The sequence below is a fragment of the Schistocerca piceifrons genome, chromosome 11 (assembly GCF_021461385.2).
Source record: "Schistocerca piceifrons isolate TAMUIC-IGC-003096 chromosome 11, iqSchPice1.1, whole genome shotgun sequence".
NCBI classification, from domain to species: domain Eukaryota; kingdom Metazoa; phylum Arthropoda; class Insecta; order Orthoptera; family Acrididae; genus Schistocerca; species Schistocerca piceifrons.
Window position 1 is genome coordinate 39,798,754 of NC_060148.1, and position 18,828 is coordinate 39,817,581.

Here is an 18,828-nt window from a genome sequence, read left to right on the forward strand (position 1 = left end):
GGTTAGTGTTTAACGTCCCGTCGACAACGTGGTCATTAGAGACGGAGCGCAAGCTCGGGTTAGGGAAGGATTGGGAAGGAAATCGGCCGTGCCCTTTCAAAGGAACCATCCCGACATTTGCCTGAAACGATTTAGGGAAATCACGGAAAACCTAAATCAGGATGGCCGGAGACGGGATTGAACCGTCGTCCTCCCGAATGCGAGTCCAGTGTGCTAACCACTGCGCCACCTCGCTCGGTGTGTAAATTATGTATAGGATGGGGACCTAAGACCAAACCTTGTCATACCCCCACCCATCGCCTCTTAAGAAAGGAATCGATGATCAGATTATATGATCTGGGCATTCTATTTGATCTAGTTTGTGAATGAGTCCATTGTACATCTGGTAGAACACTTTTTCTATATTCGGGAGTATTGCTCATGTGTATTCGTTCTTCATCCCGGCTATACAGATACGTTCTACCAAGTGAAACGATTGCTGAATGATGGAGCTGTCAGAGTGGAAACGAAACTGCTCAGGCGTGACAATGTTGTTTCCTGTGAGGAACTGGTTGACTCTTCTGGTTAGACTCCTGGTCGACATAACATTTAATTTGACGGGGAGATTCCAAACGGCATAGACACCCGTATCAGTCCTGTAGGAAGTCCTGTAGAAAGTGGCCGCACTGGACTCGGGATAGGTCTCTTCTGATGAGTCCTGGATCTGTATACTTTATTAGAATGGAAACAGCATGTCATTGTGAGTCGAGAGCTGTGTTCAATGTAAAAGTAACCTTACGTGTACCCTAAGGGAATGTTCTTGGATAATTTCTTTTCACAGTATACAGGATGTTAAAAGGAGGATAAAAGGATACTTTGAGAGTGACAGTAACAGAGGAATCTTCCCCCTTTTGTTTATTGCAGTCTAGAAGTCCTTGAGAGAAGATGTGAGGCTTGAGAATTTTAGTGAATTGCACCCCCCTCCCCTCCACAATGTAAACAAATTACTCTTGTTGTGCGTAAATAGCCAGAAAGACTCATTACTTCATGATCACACAATTGCTAGTCAGTCTGGGATCCTTACAAAGTGTGACAATAGGGGGAATGGAGAAGATTCAAAAAAGAGCAGTGTATTTCATTATAGGTTTGTTTATAAACCACTAAAAGTGTCACGCAGATGCTCAGCCAACTTCAGTGGCAGACACTATAAGAGAGGCGTTGGTGTTGTTTATTGTCAAAATTACAAAGGCATATGTTTCTAGAAGAGTCAAACAATATATTGCTTCGTCATCTGTATGTCCTGCGAAAAGATCACAAAGGAAAAACTGAGTGTGTTTAGAGATCAGACGGAGGCCTACCACTTATCGTTCTTCCAGCAAACTGTTCGCAACTGGAACAGGAAAGGGAGAAGTGACAGTGACAGAATATCTTCCGCTACAGAGCGTAATGTGGCTTGCGGAGTATAACTCTAGATTTGTGTGGAGTTTCAGGGGAGAATGAACATTGACAAACTGCACATTTGTGCAGCAGCAGCACGCGCCATGCTGGGGTGTGATAGAATTAGTTACACAACACAGTAACTCGTGGCTTGGATAGCACACGTTAAAATTTCTAAAGTGTTAAGGCTTGTATCTGCACCCTATCTTTGAGGTATGTGTGACATTACCTTTTAACAACACAATGCGAGACTGCGTGTTTTATGTGCTATCCTGAGATCCACTTTGATGCAGACGATGTTAGATTGCTAGAGTGGCTGACACTTTGTCTGGATGTCTCACCCACTGAAAACACCTGTCACAGGTTCCTGAGAGACTGGCTTTCATATACTCATATTACTCGAGCTTATTTAGACTTAATGTCCACTGGGTTGCCACAAATCTCATGCTGATTAGTCATGTAGTCTTCGTACTGCACTATGTCAGTATTATTATTATTATTATTATTATTATTATTAGTAGTAGTAGTAGTAGTAGTAGTAGTAGTTTCTTCATCGGGCCATCTCAGAATTAGATTCAAATTTCAGTTTCAGTTCCTTATTTATTGTTCTCTTGTTTTCTTCCAGTATTCTTTCAGCTGTTCGCTTTTGTTTTTAGGAAATGAAGAACACTATATTGCTATTCTACAAGATTAATTTATTCAGGTTAACCAGTTTTCAGCTTAAAATGCTGTCACTAGTCTTTAACTGTTGTAATCAGAGAAGTTACAATGTTTGTAAGCAACATTGCAAAATATGTTACTCATCTAGACTGAGGAGCGAGTGCATGCACACACGCACACTCGCGTCTGCGCGCTCTCTCTCTCTCTCTCTCTCTCTCTCTCTCTCTCTCTCTCTCTCACACACACACACACACACACACACACACACACACACACACACACACACACACACACACACAAAATCAAATGTCATCTTTGACAGTGCGGTGGTAATGCAGTTTAAAAGGTAAAGTTGAATGAAAAATAAATGTAAATGGAGAAAACAGAAAAAAACTCTAAATGCAAAAAAACAGTTATGTAATGTAAAATGTTATGTAGATACTATTTTTTGAGTTCTCTCTTTCCCGGTTTTCTCCTTAGATATGTATTTTATTATTCAACTTTACCTTTTAATTTGCATTAACACCACAGTGTTGGAACATGGCATTTACTGTATGTTCATGCCTCAGTGTAGATGAGTAAAATCATTTTCCAAGGTAAAAAGATTGAGTTCTTTGACAACTTAAACCAGTTGGACTGAAGATGGCTTTGTAAGCCAAAAATTGGTTAACCTGAGTAAATTAATCCTGTAGAATATAATAGTATACTGCTTTTCATTTAGTATTGTCTTGTTCTACCAAGAAGCAATGGAAGAATTGGTTAACTATGTTGTGAAAATGAATGTCGTGTGGTGGGAGCCTCCCGGCGGGTAGACCTGATTGCCTGGTGCAAGTCTTTCGAGGTGACGCCACTTCAGCAACTTGTGCATCGATGAGGATGAAATTATGATGATGATGATGATGATGATGATGATGATGACACAAACACCCAGTCCCTGAGCAGAGAAAATCTCCAACCCAATGGAATCAAACCCAGGCCCTCCGGCATGACAAGCCAACGCACTGTCCACTCAGCTACGGTAGCAGACAACTAGGCTGTATCTTCCGGTCATCTTTTTCTCAACACTTGTGATACATTTCTTTTTCAACAAATTTCCTCTTAATGCCTTATTTTGGTGTCTATTATTTATTTTTAATTTACTTAAATAAGTCTGTGGTCTTTTTGTCTTATTATTAGTTTATTTCATCCAAGGATTATCTCACAATGATATTAGAGTTGTAATAGTCAGTAGCACGCACATGCATCACTAGTTACATTGCCTCCAGGTAAGCAGCGTAATATTTGTCTTACCGAGTTTTAACATTTAACCTCGGATCATACCGCCTAATGCATAGATTATGAAAGCATTTTAATTTTATTGTTGTGATCAATAATTATAGGAGACACTAAAATCAATTTTTGTTGCCCATGGAAACCATTAAATAGGCAACCTGTAGCTGTAAAAAACATTTTTTTTTTTTTTTGCAGACTACAGCTTTGCTGTTTATGTAGTAAAACTTCAGTATCAGACGTGACATTCTAATGTATTATTTCTTTACTTCAAACTATTTGCAACACAGTTTGCTTATAGCAGCACCACATATACCACTGAAATATCCCTGAAAAGTTATATCTTTGTACAACATGCAGTTCAAAAGATGTGATGTCATGAACATATCAATGTGTGGAAACTTAGCTCTTGCTTAAAATGGAGCACAACTTCTCTGGCTATACTCATCCGGTGCTTCATAATGAAACACTTAGCGACTTCCCAGAGACTTTAAATGTTATTTCAAATATTTTCTTAACTTTTTCTCACTTACATCCTTAATGTTAAATATTTAACATTTCAACTCATTCGTAAAGTAATCAAAAGCCTGAAGCTGTGTTATATGGGAGTTCAATTCTTTAAAGAATTCAGGGGTTTACTGGTTGAAATCTAAGATCTGAGAAGCAATCGCTGAAATTACTGCTGAAATGTTACTTCAAACTGTGCACAATTTATCGAAGAAATTGCAGGTATGTTTACACAAAAATTTAGCTTGCCTGCAAGATACCATGTTTGAGAAATAAATTTGCTTTTGTATATTGTTAAATTGGGTGTTTTTTAATATGAGAAGACAAATTTATTTTTCTTAATGATAGTTAAGTCTTTTTTTTTTTTTTTCAATACCCTGTTTCCTCGAATCACCCTGTCTTCTGTTAAAATCTTAGAATCGATGGTCCTCAAAAAGAAGGCACAGAGTTTTTCATTACAGCAAGTGTATGTTAACACATATGGGTGTTACATTACAACACAGTGAACAAAAGCTGAAGCTCTGTATGGAAGCAAAACTTAAAATCCTCAACAGCAAAGGTGATCTGGAAAACATCCTGAAGGAAGAATAATAACTTGGAAAAATATTGTTTGCTCAAGATACACGAAGGACAGATAAGACTGAAATCCCATAAAGCGATGAAGGAATTGTCGGACCTGACAGCAGACATTAGAAAACAAAAACAAAAACTGAAAGTTTGTGACAGTGTTCAGGGACTCAAAACAGAGAAGCTTACACAAAAGATTGACGCATATATATTGGAGGATGATGATGATGATGATGATGATGATGATGATGATGATGATGATGATGATGATGATGCTGGTAATGATGATGATGCCATATGGCCACCTGGCCTAGTTTGAATCTTTCAATTGGACACCATTTCAGTGACTTGAATTCCCCGGCCAATGAAGCACCCAGCATACTCAGTCAGGTCACCTAACAGAGTACTCGGTGGCCCCTACACTGTTTTACTTTGGTGATTGGGCAGGAAATTTTATTTCTATCATGGCAGCTCACTGAGGTACCGTGGGTGCAGTAAGCTAAAAGGACCTAAGTAATCCAGATACAAGCAGTTTGTATAGTAAATAGTAAAACATTGTCCGAAGATAAACTGTTTGTTAGGACAGGAAGAGCATGAAGTTAAAAACAAAAGATCTTGAACCAAGTGTACTCGAGGGATTAGCCCATGGAGAGTGAGTGAGAACCATATGGAATGCCAGAAACACATGGCTAAACCAGAGTCCATACCCGGATGATGATGATAACAATATCAGTAATAAAAATAAGAAACAATAATTACTGCATCAAGTGAGTGCATCTCCAAATCTGTGTTGCATACCAGGGAAACATTACTATGTATTTGACATCAAAAAGGCAGTTGAAACATTATTCATTAATAGCATATATTGCAATGATTAAAGATTACTTAGGGGACTCAGAGTCGTGGTGAATAATGAAAGAGTATTCTGTCGCATTACAAACAGATTGTCTCAGTTTACTGCATGTACAAGAGAATCCTGTCCCAAGATGTGAAGTGCATGATAGTAGTGTGTTGCAGTGTGATTTAGTGGCTTCTAACAAACTTCGCACATAATCTCAGAACTTTATTAAACTTCAATCTCTCCCTCTCCTCCTTCTCCCTCACCATCCCCCCCCCCCCCCCCCCCCTGCGCGCGCACATACACACACACACACACACACACACACACACACACACACAAAATGACGAAAGGAAAAAAGTATATCGCTCAGTACACTGACTACATTTTCACTGTTCCTACAGTGAAACTGCCGCATCGGTCATGATATTTTACTTTTACTTCCTTCATACTAACTCTGTTTGCTGACAGTATCACATTCACCATTGAATGTGCTTCCAAAATTATAACATTGTACGACACACAATTTAGGAAATGTAATGTCATAAACATTGAGATGCATGAAAAACTAGCTTTTGCATAAAATGGAGTGAAAATTACCCTCACTAAAATTCATGCATTGTTTGATAATGAGAACACTTGAGTAATTTCCAACAAATTTGAAACATAATTTCAGACCTTTTCTAAACTTTCTTTCATGCTTATCGTAAAAAATTCAGCATGTTTACTTATTTAAAAAGTAATCCGATGTCTAAAGCTGTTTTATGCACTGGAATTTGATTCTTCAAGTAGCAGGGGAAGGGGGGGCGTGGTGGTGAGGTAGAAGGTTTACTGCTGGTCACTAAATGGCAATTCGGCATGAACTGGTGTTTGTTTGTTAATCAGTGCTTACAATGTCCCAAGGTTATCAACACAAATTTTAAAAATGTCTCCTTCTCTGAATCTGTACTTGATGCCCCTGTCCCTTTATGTTTTTGCCAGCTCTTAATGTTTAACCCTAGCAATACCAATGCCTTTTCCATAATGTGTACTGCCAACAAGAGGTACGTTATTTAAAAAGTTTAAAAATACAAATTTTGTTAATTGTTTGTCATTTTTCTGAACAACATACTTTTGAAGGATTTAATGATGTGTAATTAGGGCCCAGAGCCTGAAAATATTGACTATGACATTTCTTGTGGAAAGTTTCGTATACTAAGACATATCAATCGGGCTGCAGTTCTTAGACTAAGATTAGCTGAAAAAGTTGAAGCAATTGCAGTCTGGCAGAAGATTTCATTGAAACAATAAGTATTTTCATCAACACTTTTAAAATGTAGGGTATATGATTAGAGTACAATATTTACAAAAGCTGGGCATAAAATAAACCCCCTCTGCCAGCCCACCCCCACCCCCCCTTTGGTATAGCGAGGCCAGTATGTGAATGTCGAACGTAGTGCAAGAAATTGTTTATGGTGACATTTTGTTATCTTTTGCACCGACAGGACAACAGTGTTTCCGCTGCCTGCAAATCCAAAGTCACAAGAGGGACCAGCTGCTTGCTGCGGGCTCACCAATCCGCTGGCCCTCCGCAGTCTCGGAGTCCGTCCTGCAGCCAGTATCACTGTGCAGTGTTTCGATGTGTTACCAATGCCCGCAAGATGCCAGGTGTCGTGTGTCACTCTTTCCCCAAAGACGAACACTTGCGGCGCGAGTGGATCGCGAGGTGCAGGCGGCCCGACGTAATCAACGTGAGAACTGCGCGGGTGTGCTCTGTACATTTTCGGCCAGAGGACTACGTACGAGATTTGAGAAACGAACTTCTCGGATTACCCTTGAGAAAGAAATTAGTACCCACAGCGATACCCAGTCTGAACATTCCGAGGTGGGACGAAGGTGAAATTGTGGAATGCAGGGATATGAGAAAAAAGGTAAGAAGCCAGTGTGTGAAATTATTAATGCTAAAAATGTTTTGCATAAATTAGTTAGGGTTTACCAAATTATGGTACCATGTGCTTGTGATTACCACAAAAACTATATTTTGTGGAGCTGTATATTTTGATATCTAACTGTATATACGGAGTTAGCAACAACAAAACTCACAGCTTACCACTTCCTACGACTATTTATGAAAGACTCTCGCACAACTAGCGACTAGCTGGTGTAGACTGGCTTCTGCCTTTTGTCAGACGGTTACGTATCAGTGCAGTACGAGGAGTGCAGTTCTGCTCGTGGAAAATGTTTTATTCAATTAAGGAAAGATAGCTATAGTTGCACCCTACGTTTGTTCTAAGTTGTTTCAAGAAACACGTAAAGTATTGGTAGAAAAATTTCTGACTGTTGGTATCCCAGTGAAGTAGCTTATAAGATGTGGTTCAAGATGTGTTTGGTTTCAAAGGCAAAACAAAATGGCATTGCTGATGTTCAAAGAAGTTACTAACCCCTTCCTGTTAAAGTTAATTCACTGAACGCCAGGTGCTGTATGGTGAGGGACCCTCACGAGATATTCGAACATTCCACTTCCCGATGAGAAAGTTAGTGTACGGTCTGTCATCTGCGGTAATGTATAGTGGGACAACTATTTCCTGATAATGCACATTTTGTACATTGTTATTTTCCAAGAATTCTATGTACAGTTAACTGACAATGGAAAAAAAGCACTGCTTCTTCCAATAAGACGGGGCAACGTGTCACACACGAAACATTTCACTGTATCCGTTCATGCAGTGGACAGTAGCTTCTGTGTTCTCCAGAGTTATCGACTTCTGGTTGTTACCTTTGGGCTACTTACTTCTGCATGTAATTACCAAATTTTGATGAACTGAAAGTGAACATCAGGCGAGAAACCAATGTACACTCCTGGAAATTGAAATAAGAACACCGTGAATTCATTGTCCCAGGAAGGGGAAACTTTATTGACACATTCCTGGGGTCAGATACATCACATGATCACACTGACAGAACCACAGGCACATAGACACAGGCAACAGAGCATGAACAATGTCGGCACTAGTACAGTGTATATCCACCTTTCGCAGCAATGCAGGCTGCTATTCTCCCATGGAGACGATCGTAGAGATGCTGGATGTAGTCCTGTGGAACGGCTTGCCATGCCATTTCCACCTGGCGCCTCAGTTGGACCAGCGTTCGTGCTGAACGTGCAGACCACGTGAGACGACGCTTCATCCAGCCCCAAACATGCTCAATGGGGGACAGATCCGGAGATCTTGCTGGCCAGGGTAGTTGACGTACACCTTCTAGAGCACGTTGGGTGGCACAGGATACATGCGGACGTGCATTGTCCTGTTGGAACAGCAAGTTCCCTTGCCGGTCTAGGAATGGTAGAACGGTGGGTTCGATGACGGTTTGGATGTACCGTGCTCTATTCAGTGTCCCCTCGACGATCACCAGTGGTGTACGGCCAGTGTAGGAGATCGCTCCCCACACCATGATGCCGGGTGTTGGCCCTGTGTGCCTCGGTCGTATGCAGTCCTGATTGTGGCGCTCACCTGCACAGCGCCAAACACGCATACGACCATCATTGGCACCAAGGCAGAAGCGACTCTCATCGCTGAAGACGACACGTCTCCATTTGTCCCGCCATTCACGCCTGTCGCGACACCACTGGAGGCGGGCCACACGATGTTGGGGCGTGAGCGGAAGACGGCCTAACAGTGTGCAGGACCGTATCCCAGCTTCATGAAGACAGTTGCGAATGGTCCTCGCCGATACCCCAGGAGCAACAGTGTCCCTAATTTGCTGGGAAGTGGCGGTGCGGTACCCTACGGCACTGCGTAGGATCCTACGGTCTTGGCGTGCATCCGTGCGTCGCTGCGGTCCAGTCCCAGGTCGACGGGCACGTGCACCTTCCGCCGACCACTGGCGACAACATCGATGTACTGTGGAGACCTCACGCCCCACGTGTTGAGCAATTCGGCGGTACGTCCACCCGGCCTCCCGCATGCCCACTATATGCCCTCGCTCAAAGTCCGTCAACTGCACACACGGTTCACGTCCACGCTGTCGCGGCATGCTACCAGTGTTAAAGACTGCGATGGAGCTCCGTATGCCACGGCAAACTGGCTGACACTGACGGCGGCGGTGCACAAATGCTGGGCAGCTAGCGCCATTCGACGGCCAACACCGCGGTTCCTGGTGTGTCCGCTGTGCCGTGCGTGTGATCATTGCTTGTACAGCCTTCTCGCAGTGTCCGGAGCAAGTATGGTGGGTCTGACACACCGGTGTCAATGTGTTCTTTTTTCCATTTCCAGGAGTGTATTTGACGACAATGTTTTACTTTAGACAACTCTCCGCATAAGTTGAGAACAAAAATGTGTTGATCCCAGGGTGATCCTTGCGAATATCTTTTGTAACAATAATGTTAATAAATGCAACATTTGAACGACGAGGGTTGGAATTTAAATAATGGCAACTATTTATTCACAACCGATACAAAAGAGTTACGTGGTTGCAGCTGTTACTGTCCTTCAAAGTAGTCACCAGCCTCGCGTAGAACCCGTTGCCAGTGATATGGAAGGCATAGTATGCCGTTAGCAGAGCCTGTTCTGTTGACGGTGCGAATGGAGCGGTCTACTTACTGCCTGTCGTATATCTGGAACAGTTCTGAAGCGAATGCCACGAAGTGGTTCCTCAATCTTCAGAATCAAATCAGTCACAAGGACTTTAGTCAAGGGAGTATGATGGATGGTACAGTACTTCTCAGTCCCATCGACTGAACAGAGCAGCCACAGCTTGCGTTGTATGCGCCCGCACATTGTCGTGCAAAATGATGGGTGGGTTGCGCGGGAAGTGTCACCGCTTCTTTTGCAAAGCTGGTCGCAGGTGATGCTCCCAAAAACGAACAGTAATACTCTGCATTGGTGGTCTGCCATGGAGGAATGTGATGCGTTAGGATAACACCATCAGCCGTACACGAGAATCACCATAACTTTGGACCGTTCCATTCGCGCCGTCAACAGAACAGGCTCTGCTAACGGTATACTATGCCTTCCACATCGCTGGCAACGGGTTCTACCTAATGCTGGTGACTACTTTGAAGGACAGTAACAGGTGCAAACATGTAGCTCTTTGGTATCAGTTGTGAATAAATAGTTGCCACTATTTAAGTTCCAAGCCTTGTACATATAATTCATACCAACATAATTTATCGATTCTCCAGTGATTAAGCGATGGGTTCAGCTTTATATTGCTCACTTTGCTTCTGTGTGTTTTCTCTTAAGGGGACCACACCCTGCCTATCTAACCCATGTTAATTTACACAAGTATTTGACCCATTTCTGAAAAAAATATTTGATGCAGGACCTTAATATTTTTACTGTATGTTACATGATGCTAAAAGAGTCAACTGTACTAAAATCTGTTGTATCCATTTTATAGTTTTTAAGAAATACTTTTTTAAATTTATTAACAAAAAATATTAGGTTTTTTCTGCAGAAAATATTTTTTTGTGAACTTCCTAATGTGGGAATGTTAATGAATGTAGTACCAGAGGTGGCTTTTTAAGTTATGCAGTCTCTGAAAATTTCATTCATTTATCTATGATAGTTTCTGATATAATGGGGCATATGTACTGAAAATTTTAGTTTGTAGGGAACTGACTTCAAAGAAAAAGGTTTTGAAATTTGTTACTTACAGTTAATTAAAACTGTCCTGCTTCATATGATGGCCCTTCTTTGGCCTCTAGCAGGTCTTCCAGCTTCTTTTTCACCTTACTGGATGTTTGTCTTGATTTTTTGGCCATATTAGATGCAGACCTATCGGCATCTGCTATCCCCACTTTATCCCAATGTTGCAGCCCAGTGATCATATTTTCACCAGGATTAAGTCCCAGCTTCTTCAGTACCCAACACTTTCCAATATTACCACACCTGAATGTAATAACAGCATCATTGTTTGCGTGCCTACAATTACAATTTTAGGAAGGCGGTTCCAAATTATGCTGTTGACATTCATTTGGGTTCTGTGTCTGCCCGTGCAGACGTTTCCTTAGAAGGTCAGGATGAGCCATGTCTCTGAAAATAGGTTTAACTGATGTAATAACTGCAGCAGGAAGAGAGTGCTGGTGAGAATAAGATTCTCCAGTTGCCTGAGTCCTATTGTATTTGTACCACGAATTTTCTCCTGATGGACACGATCCGTGACATGGCTTATCATCAATAGAGGACTTGTGGAAGAATATGGCCCAAACATCTCTCTTCATTGTCTCCCTATTTTCTTTATTTCTCCTAATTGCCTGCCCATAGTATACCTGTAAGTTTTATATAATAACTCGCAATCTCACTTAAACCAAACTAACCGCACGTTCTAAAGCATGTTGTTTACAAACAGCAGAAACATGTAATACTGACCGTTGCATTCCAAGGATAGCCAACATACTCAGGAGTAAAAAAATATATCTAACGTGCAATGTAGGGGATATAAAGATCTAAAATATATGCAGAAAAGTGGGTGACAAAAAAGTGGGCGTGGCACATAAACGCACGTGGTAGGAAAATGCTCTTTAAATGCTCAAAAAAATTTTTTTCAGTAAAATCCTTTTCAGAATACTTAAATAAAACCTTAATCTATCAAAATATGATGAAAACCGAAAATCGATTTTTGGGGACCATTTTTGCACAAATCTTTCTCATACCAAGATCTTCAGTTATTATTAGACGAACCGTTTCTCGATTCATGTTCAGTTCTTCTGCAATCATTTTCACGGATAATCTTCGATCAGATCGTACGAGTTCATGCACCCTGGCAAAGTTGACATCCATCCGTGAGGCTGATGCTTGTCCATAGTGGTTTTCATCTTCAACATTCATTCTGCCTTCACTAAACATTTTATGCCAACAAAAACTTGAGCTCTTGACATAACTTCCTCTCCAAAAGCCTTCTGAAGCTCACCATAAGTTGTCGTCACATTTTCACCCAATTTAATGCAGAAAGAAGTGGCATACCATTGCGCAATATTGTGCGGTTCCATTTCCGTGACGAGAGATACAAACACGTGTTAACTTATTACAGCACAACTCGCGACTGAGCAGTTGTGTCTATGGGCCGCTTTGACTAGAAGCAGCTTATAGACCGAGGTCAAAGATATTGGGCCTACGCAAGCCTGCAGGCATGCCACATCTTGCAAAGAAAATCAGTCTCATTACTTTATTGTCACACCTCGTATATGGTCACGGATGTGCCAGAGAATATGATGAGTCGCTGTGGGAAGATTGAAGAAGCTAAAGTAACCAATAGGTAACTGGCATTGTACCTGGAAAGGAGAGTGGCCCCACCAACTGACTAAAACATGTGTAATCAGGAGTTGCTGAGTACAGAACAGTGTTGCAAGGCCAGGTTTGTCACAGACCTTGTCCATTTATCAAAAAGGTCAAGCCGCCAGGTGTTTATGAGAGAATTGACGGTGCTAAGAGATACCTTAGGTGCCAAAGGGACTGATGAACAGATTCAGTTCAGGTCTAATACACACACGCGCAGTACACAATAGTTAAAAAGAGGAGGACTGCGATTTCTCAGAAGGATGGTGAAAAAGTATGAGAGTTTGGCAGCTACATCTATACTCAGAAGGTGATATTTGGCAGAGGGTACTTCTTGTAGAGCTATCTGATGCTCACTTCCCTGTTCCATTGACAAATGGTGCACGGGAAGAATGATTGTCAGTAAAAATTCGTAGGAGCTATAATCTCTCAGATTTTCTCGATGTCACATTTTGTGAGATGTACGTTGGGGAAAGGAATATGTTGCCCGACTCTTCTCAGAACGTACTGTCTCAGAATTTCAGCAGTAAGACTCTGTGATGCACAACGCACCTCTTGTAGCGTCTGTCCTGCAGTTCGTCAAGTATCTCCATAATGCTCTTGTGCCAATCAAACGATTCTGTGACGAAATGCATTGATCTTCATTGGATCTTCTCTGTCATTGCTTTCAGTCCTACTCAGTAACAGTCCCAGATTGTTGTACAGTACTCAAGAATTTGTAGAACTAGTGTGTTGCAAGCCACCTTTTTTCGTCAATGACCTGTACTTTCCTTAAGATTCTTGCTATTAATTTCAGCCTGGCATTTGCTTTTCCAATTATTTGTTTTATGTGGTCATTTCACATTAGGTCACTCAGCATTGTTATTCCTAAATATTTTACGTTCAATACTGTTTGCAGCAATTCGTCATCAATAATGTAGAAGTACAGTATCTGCCCCATTCATCACTCCTCTACAGGTCGTTCTGCAAATCGCTACATTTTCTGGCATTGCTACCTTCTTGCAGACAACCACATAATCTGTCGGTAGCCTTAGAGAGCTTTTTACACTTTATAGTAGATAGATTTTACAGTCTCTTAGGGGTAAGAGTGCAGATATTTTTATTTGTGGCTAGGTACTGTTTACTGAACATCATCACACCAGTATTTACTTTGTTTGCAGACTAACAATTAAGCTAATGCTTCAAAGTATTATATGTGATCCAAAGTGTCCAGACACCTGGCTGAAAATGACTTAAAAGTTCGTGGCGTCCTCCATCGGTAATGCTGGAGTTCAGTGTGGTGTTGCCCCACCCTTAGTCTCGATGATAGCTTCAACTCTTGCAGGAATACAGTGTGTAAACTTTTAGATGGCAGACGTCTCCTCAGTCCTGAATCGGTAGAAGGCGGTAAACGTCGGGGGGCTTCGGTAGGCACGCAGTGTCGACTGCTGCCAACATTACATAGCCGACTGTGTTGTACGAGGTAGCCATTGTCGTCTGCTTCGTTATTGTTTTGCGCTGTACTGTTCTGCGTGTTTTTATTGTGCAGTTGTGCTAAACATTATCAAAATGAGTGAAGAGGCAGTTGCTGGCCCATCTCGGGAGTCGCCAAGAACCCCTACCGGTAGGCCTACGGTTAGAAGGAAACCAGTATTACGTAGCGATGCTCGCAAAATTATATTGCGTGTGATTGAATGCTGCAAAAGGGAAAGGGAGCTGAAAAAACTGCTTCACCCCATTTACAAATCTTCAGTGAGAGCTGCTACTTACACAGGAAAAAGCACGCGTAGCATTGGAAGATTCAGTTTTCCAAGAATCATCCTGGCGTATCACCACAGACGCCTGGCAAGAAAAGGTGAGTTTCCATTTCAGATATTTTGTTTGCAATCACTTTGAAGGAGCTCCCTATTTCGTCCGAATTACCTTATATTTCATTTTTCCTTGCTACCATATTGCTTTGTGTGGAAACACCACTGGTTACTGTATTATTTCGAAACACATTCAATTTACAGTACATTTCCAAATGGTTTGTGAGCACATAGTAGACAAACATACATACATTCATTTTTATTTATATAGATTTTAATGTACATGACGATTTCAGTTTCGTTTACGAACAACATTTAAAGCGAGTTTTACTTCCAAGCCTTTCGTCTGCTTTCGTGTAAGCATGAGGCGCAATTTGTAGTGCCAGCACTGCAACTGGTAGGCGTGCCTTGTCCCCCCCCCCCCCCCCCCCCCCCATTTCCCCCGTTACCCAATTGCTCCTCTCTCCTCGCCAGCCAATGCTTGCTTCCTCCTCTCCCCGCACTCCCCTCACAACTCTGCCGTCTTACAGTTAACACACTGTACTTTCAATCAGGTGTTCGAAGGTTTCTTGGGAAATGGCAGTGCTGCACCGAGACATCTGAAAACATCCTAAACGTGATCTATAACATTCAGGTCAGGGCCCAGTGCAGGCCAGTCCATTACAGGGAAGTTACTGTCGTGTAACCACTCTGCCACAGGCCGTGCATTATGAACAGGTGCTCGATTGTGTTGCAATCGCCATCCCCAAATTGCTCTCCAACAATAGGAAGAAGGCACTTAAAACATCAATGTAGGCCTGTGCCATGATAGTGCTATCCACAACAACAAAGGATGCAAGCCCCCTCCATGAAAACAACGACCGCACCATAATATCACTGCCTCCGAATTTTACTGTTGGCAGTATACACACTGGCAGATGACGTTAACCGGGCATTCGCCATACCCACACCCTGTCATCAGATTGTGTACCATGATTCGAACTCCACACAACATTTTTCCACTGTTAAATCGTCCAGTGTTTACGCTCCTTGCAGAAGGCAAGGTGTCGTTTGGCATTTACCGGTATGACGTGTGGCTTACGTGTAGCTGCTAGACCATGAAGTCAGAGTTTTCTCACTTCCCACCTACCTGTCACAGTACCTGCAGTGGATCCTGATGCAGTTTGGAATTCCTGTGTGATGGTTTGGATAGATGTCTGCCTATTACACATTAGGACTATCTTCAACTGTCGGCAGTCTCTTGTCAGTCAACAGATGAGGTCGGCCTGTACAGTTTTGTGCTGTACGTGTCCCTTTACTTTTCCACTTCACTATCACATCGTAAACAGTGGACCTGGAGATGTTTAGGAGTGTGGGAATATCATGTACATACGTGTGCCACAATTCTACTCTCACGATGTCTAATGTGTAATGGGGCCCCTTAGGGATATGGCAGCAAGAGATGGGAAGAAAACCAATGTGCACTCCGTGTGCATACCGGGGGGAGTCATTCCAGATGTGGAAAGGGTCCTTCTGGATGCCATGAAGGGTGCAGGGTGCACCCATCTGCAGGTGGTCGCTCATGTCGGCACCAATGATGTGTGTTGCTATGGATCGGAGGAAATCCTCTCTGGCTTCCGGCGGCTATCTGGTTTGGTGAAGACTGCCAGTCTCGCTAGCGGGATGAAAGCAGAGCTCACCATCTGCAGCATCGTCGACAGGACTGACTGCGGACCTTTGGTACAGAGCCGAGTGGAGGGTCTGAATCAGAGGTTGAGACAGTTCTGCGACCGTGTGGGCTGCAGATTCCTTGGCTTGCGCCATGGGGTGGTGGGGTTTCGGGTTCCGCTGGATAGGTCAGGAGTCCACTACACGCAACAAGCGGCTACACGGGTAGCAGGGGTTGTGTGGCGTGGGCTGGGCGGTTTTTTAGGTTCGATGGCCTTGGGCAAGTACAGAAAGGGCAACAGCCTCAACGGGTGCAGGGCAAAGTCAGGACATGCGGGGAACAAGCAGCAATCGGTATTGTAATTGTAAACTGTCGAAGCTGCGTTGGTAAAGTACCGGAACTTCAAGCGCTGATAGAAAGCACCGAAGCTGAAATCGTTATAGGTACAGAAAGCTGGTTGAAGCCAGAGATAAATTCTGCCGAAATTTTTACAAAGGTACAGACGGTGTTTAGAAAGGATAGATTGCATGCAACCGGTGGTGGAGTGTTCGTCGCTGTTAGTAGTAGTTTATCCTGTAGTGAAGTAGAAGTGGATAGTTCCTGTGAATTATTATGGCTGGAGGTTACACTCAACAACCGAGCTAGGTTAATAATTGGCTCTTTTTACCGACCTCCCGACTCAGCAGCATTAGTGGCAGAACAACTGAGAGAAAATCTGGAATACATTTCACATAAATTTCCTAAGCGTGTTATAGTCTTAGGTGGAGATTTCAATTTACCAGATATAGACTGGGACACTCGGATGTTTAGGGCAGGTGGTAGGGACAGAGCATCGAGTGACATTATACTGAGTGCACTATCCGAAAATTACCTCGAGCAATTAAACAGAGAACCGACTCGTGGAGATAACATCTTGGACCTACTGATAACAAACAGACCCGAACTTCTCGACTCTGTAAGTGCAGAACAGGGAATCAGTGATCATAAGGCCGTTGCAGCATCCCTGAATATGGAAGTTAGTAGGAATATAAAAAAAGGGAGAAGGTTTATCTGTTTAGCAAGAGTAATAGAAGGCAGATTTCAGACTACCTAACACATGAAAACGAAAATTTCTGTTCAGACACTGACAATGTTGAGTGTTCATGGAAAAAGTTCAAGACAATCGTAAAATGCATTTTAGACAGATACGTGCCGAGTAAAACTGTGGGGGACGGGAAAAACCCACCGTGGTACAACAACAAAGTTAGGAAACTACTGCAAAAGCAAAGAGAGCTTCACTCTAAGTTTAAACGCAGCCAAAACCTCTCAGACAAACAGAAGCTAAACAATGTCAAAGTTAGCGTAAGGAGGGCCATGCGTGAAGCATTCAGTGAATTCGAAAGTAAAATTCTATGTACCGACTTGACAGAAAATCCTAGGAAGTTCTGGTCTTATGTTAAATCAGTAAGTGGCTCGAAACAGCATATTCAGACACTCCGGGATGATGATGGCGTTGAAACAGAGGATGATGAAGATTTCGGCAGAAGTGCCAACACCGTGTTGTTTGAGGAAGCCGAAATGCACGTTATAAGCTCACGCAGGATGGCGTGAGGTCTGAAACAGGATACGTAATGAATGGTATAAAGAAAAGTACGTAGCTGCTGGAATACTTAACTTTAATCCTCAATTGGTGAACATTGGTCTTGTTACTGTACGTGCTTCATTAGATACATAGCAAAGGATAAATGGCGACTTGCTAGGTTGTAGCAATTGACTTAGCTGAAGGCTATGCTAACTATCGTCTCGGCAAATGAGAGCGTAATTCTCAGTGAACCTTTCTAGCAACGTCGGCTGTACAACTGTGGCGAGTGCTAGTACGTCTCTCTAGACCTGCCGTGTGGTGGCGCTCGGTCTGCAATTACTGACAGTGGCGACACGCGGGTCCGTCGTACACTAGCGGACCGCGGCCGATTTAAAAGGCTACCACCTAGCAAGTGTGGTGTCTGGCGGTGACACCACAGATGACACACGTAAAGCTGAAATACTAAACACCTTTTTCCAAAGCTGTTTCACAGAAGAAGACCGCACTGCAGTTCCTTCTCTAAATCCTCGCACAAACGAAAAAATGGCTGACATCGAAACAAGTGTCCATGGAATAGAAAAGCAACTGGAATCACTCAACAGAGGAAAGTCCACTGGACCTGACGGGATACCAATTAGATTCTACACAGAGTACGCGAAAGAACTTGCCCCCCTTCTAACAGCCGTGTACCGCAAGTCTCTAGAGGAACGGAAGGTTCCAAATGATTGGAAAAGAGCACAGGTAGTCCCAGTCTTCAAGAAGGGTCGTTGAGCAGATGCGCAAAACTATAGACCTATATCTCTGACGTCGATCTGTTGTAGAATTTTAGAACATGTTTTTTGCTAGAGTATCATGTCGTTTTTGGAAACCCAGAATCTACTACGTAGGAATCAACATGGATTCCGGAAACAGTGATCGTGTGAGACCCAACTTGCTTTATTTGTTCATGAGACCCAGAAAATATTAGATACGGGCTCCCAGGTAGATGCTATTTTTCTTGACTTCCGGAAGGCGTTCGATACAGTTCCGCATTGTCGCCTGATAAACAAAGTAAGAGCCTACGGAATATCAGACCAGCTGTGTGGCTGGATTGAAGAGTTTTTAGAAAACAGAACACAGCATGTTGTTATCAATGGAGAGACGTCTACAGACGTTAAAGTAACCTCTGGCGTGCCGCAGGGGAGTGTTATGGGACCATTGCTTTTCACAATGTATATAAATGACCTAGTAGATAGTGTCGGAAGTCCCATGCGGCTTTTCGCGGATGATGGTGTAGTATACAGAGAAGTAGCAGCATTAGAAAATTGTAGCGAAATGCAGGA

At 42.7% G+C, this 18,828-nt stretch overlaps 1 protein-coding gene across 1 annotated transcript in view; it reads left to right on the forward strand.

The window, feature by feature from the left end:
* LOC124720074 overlaps positions 1 to 18,828 on the forward strand; it is a 216,059-nt gene that overhangs the window by 109,850 nt on the left and 87,381 nt on the right. Inside the window, exon 8 of the mRNA XM_047245342.1 lies at positions 6,742 to 7,167. Coding sequence (XP_047101298.1) covers positions 6,742 to 7,167 — 426 coding nt within the window. The remainder of the gene's footprint in view (positions 1 to 6,741; positions 7,168 to 18,828) is intronic.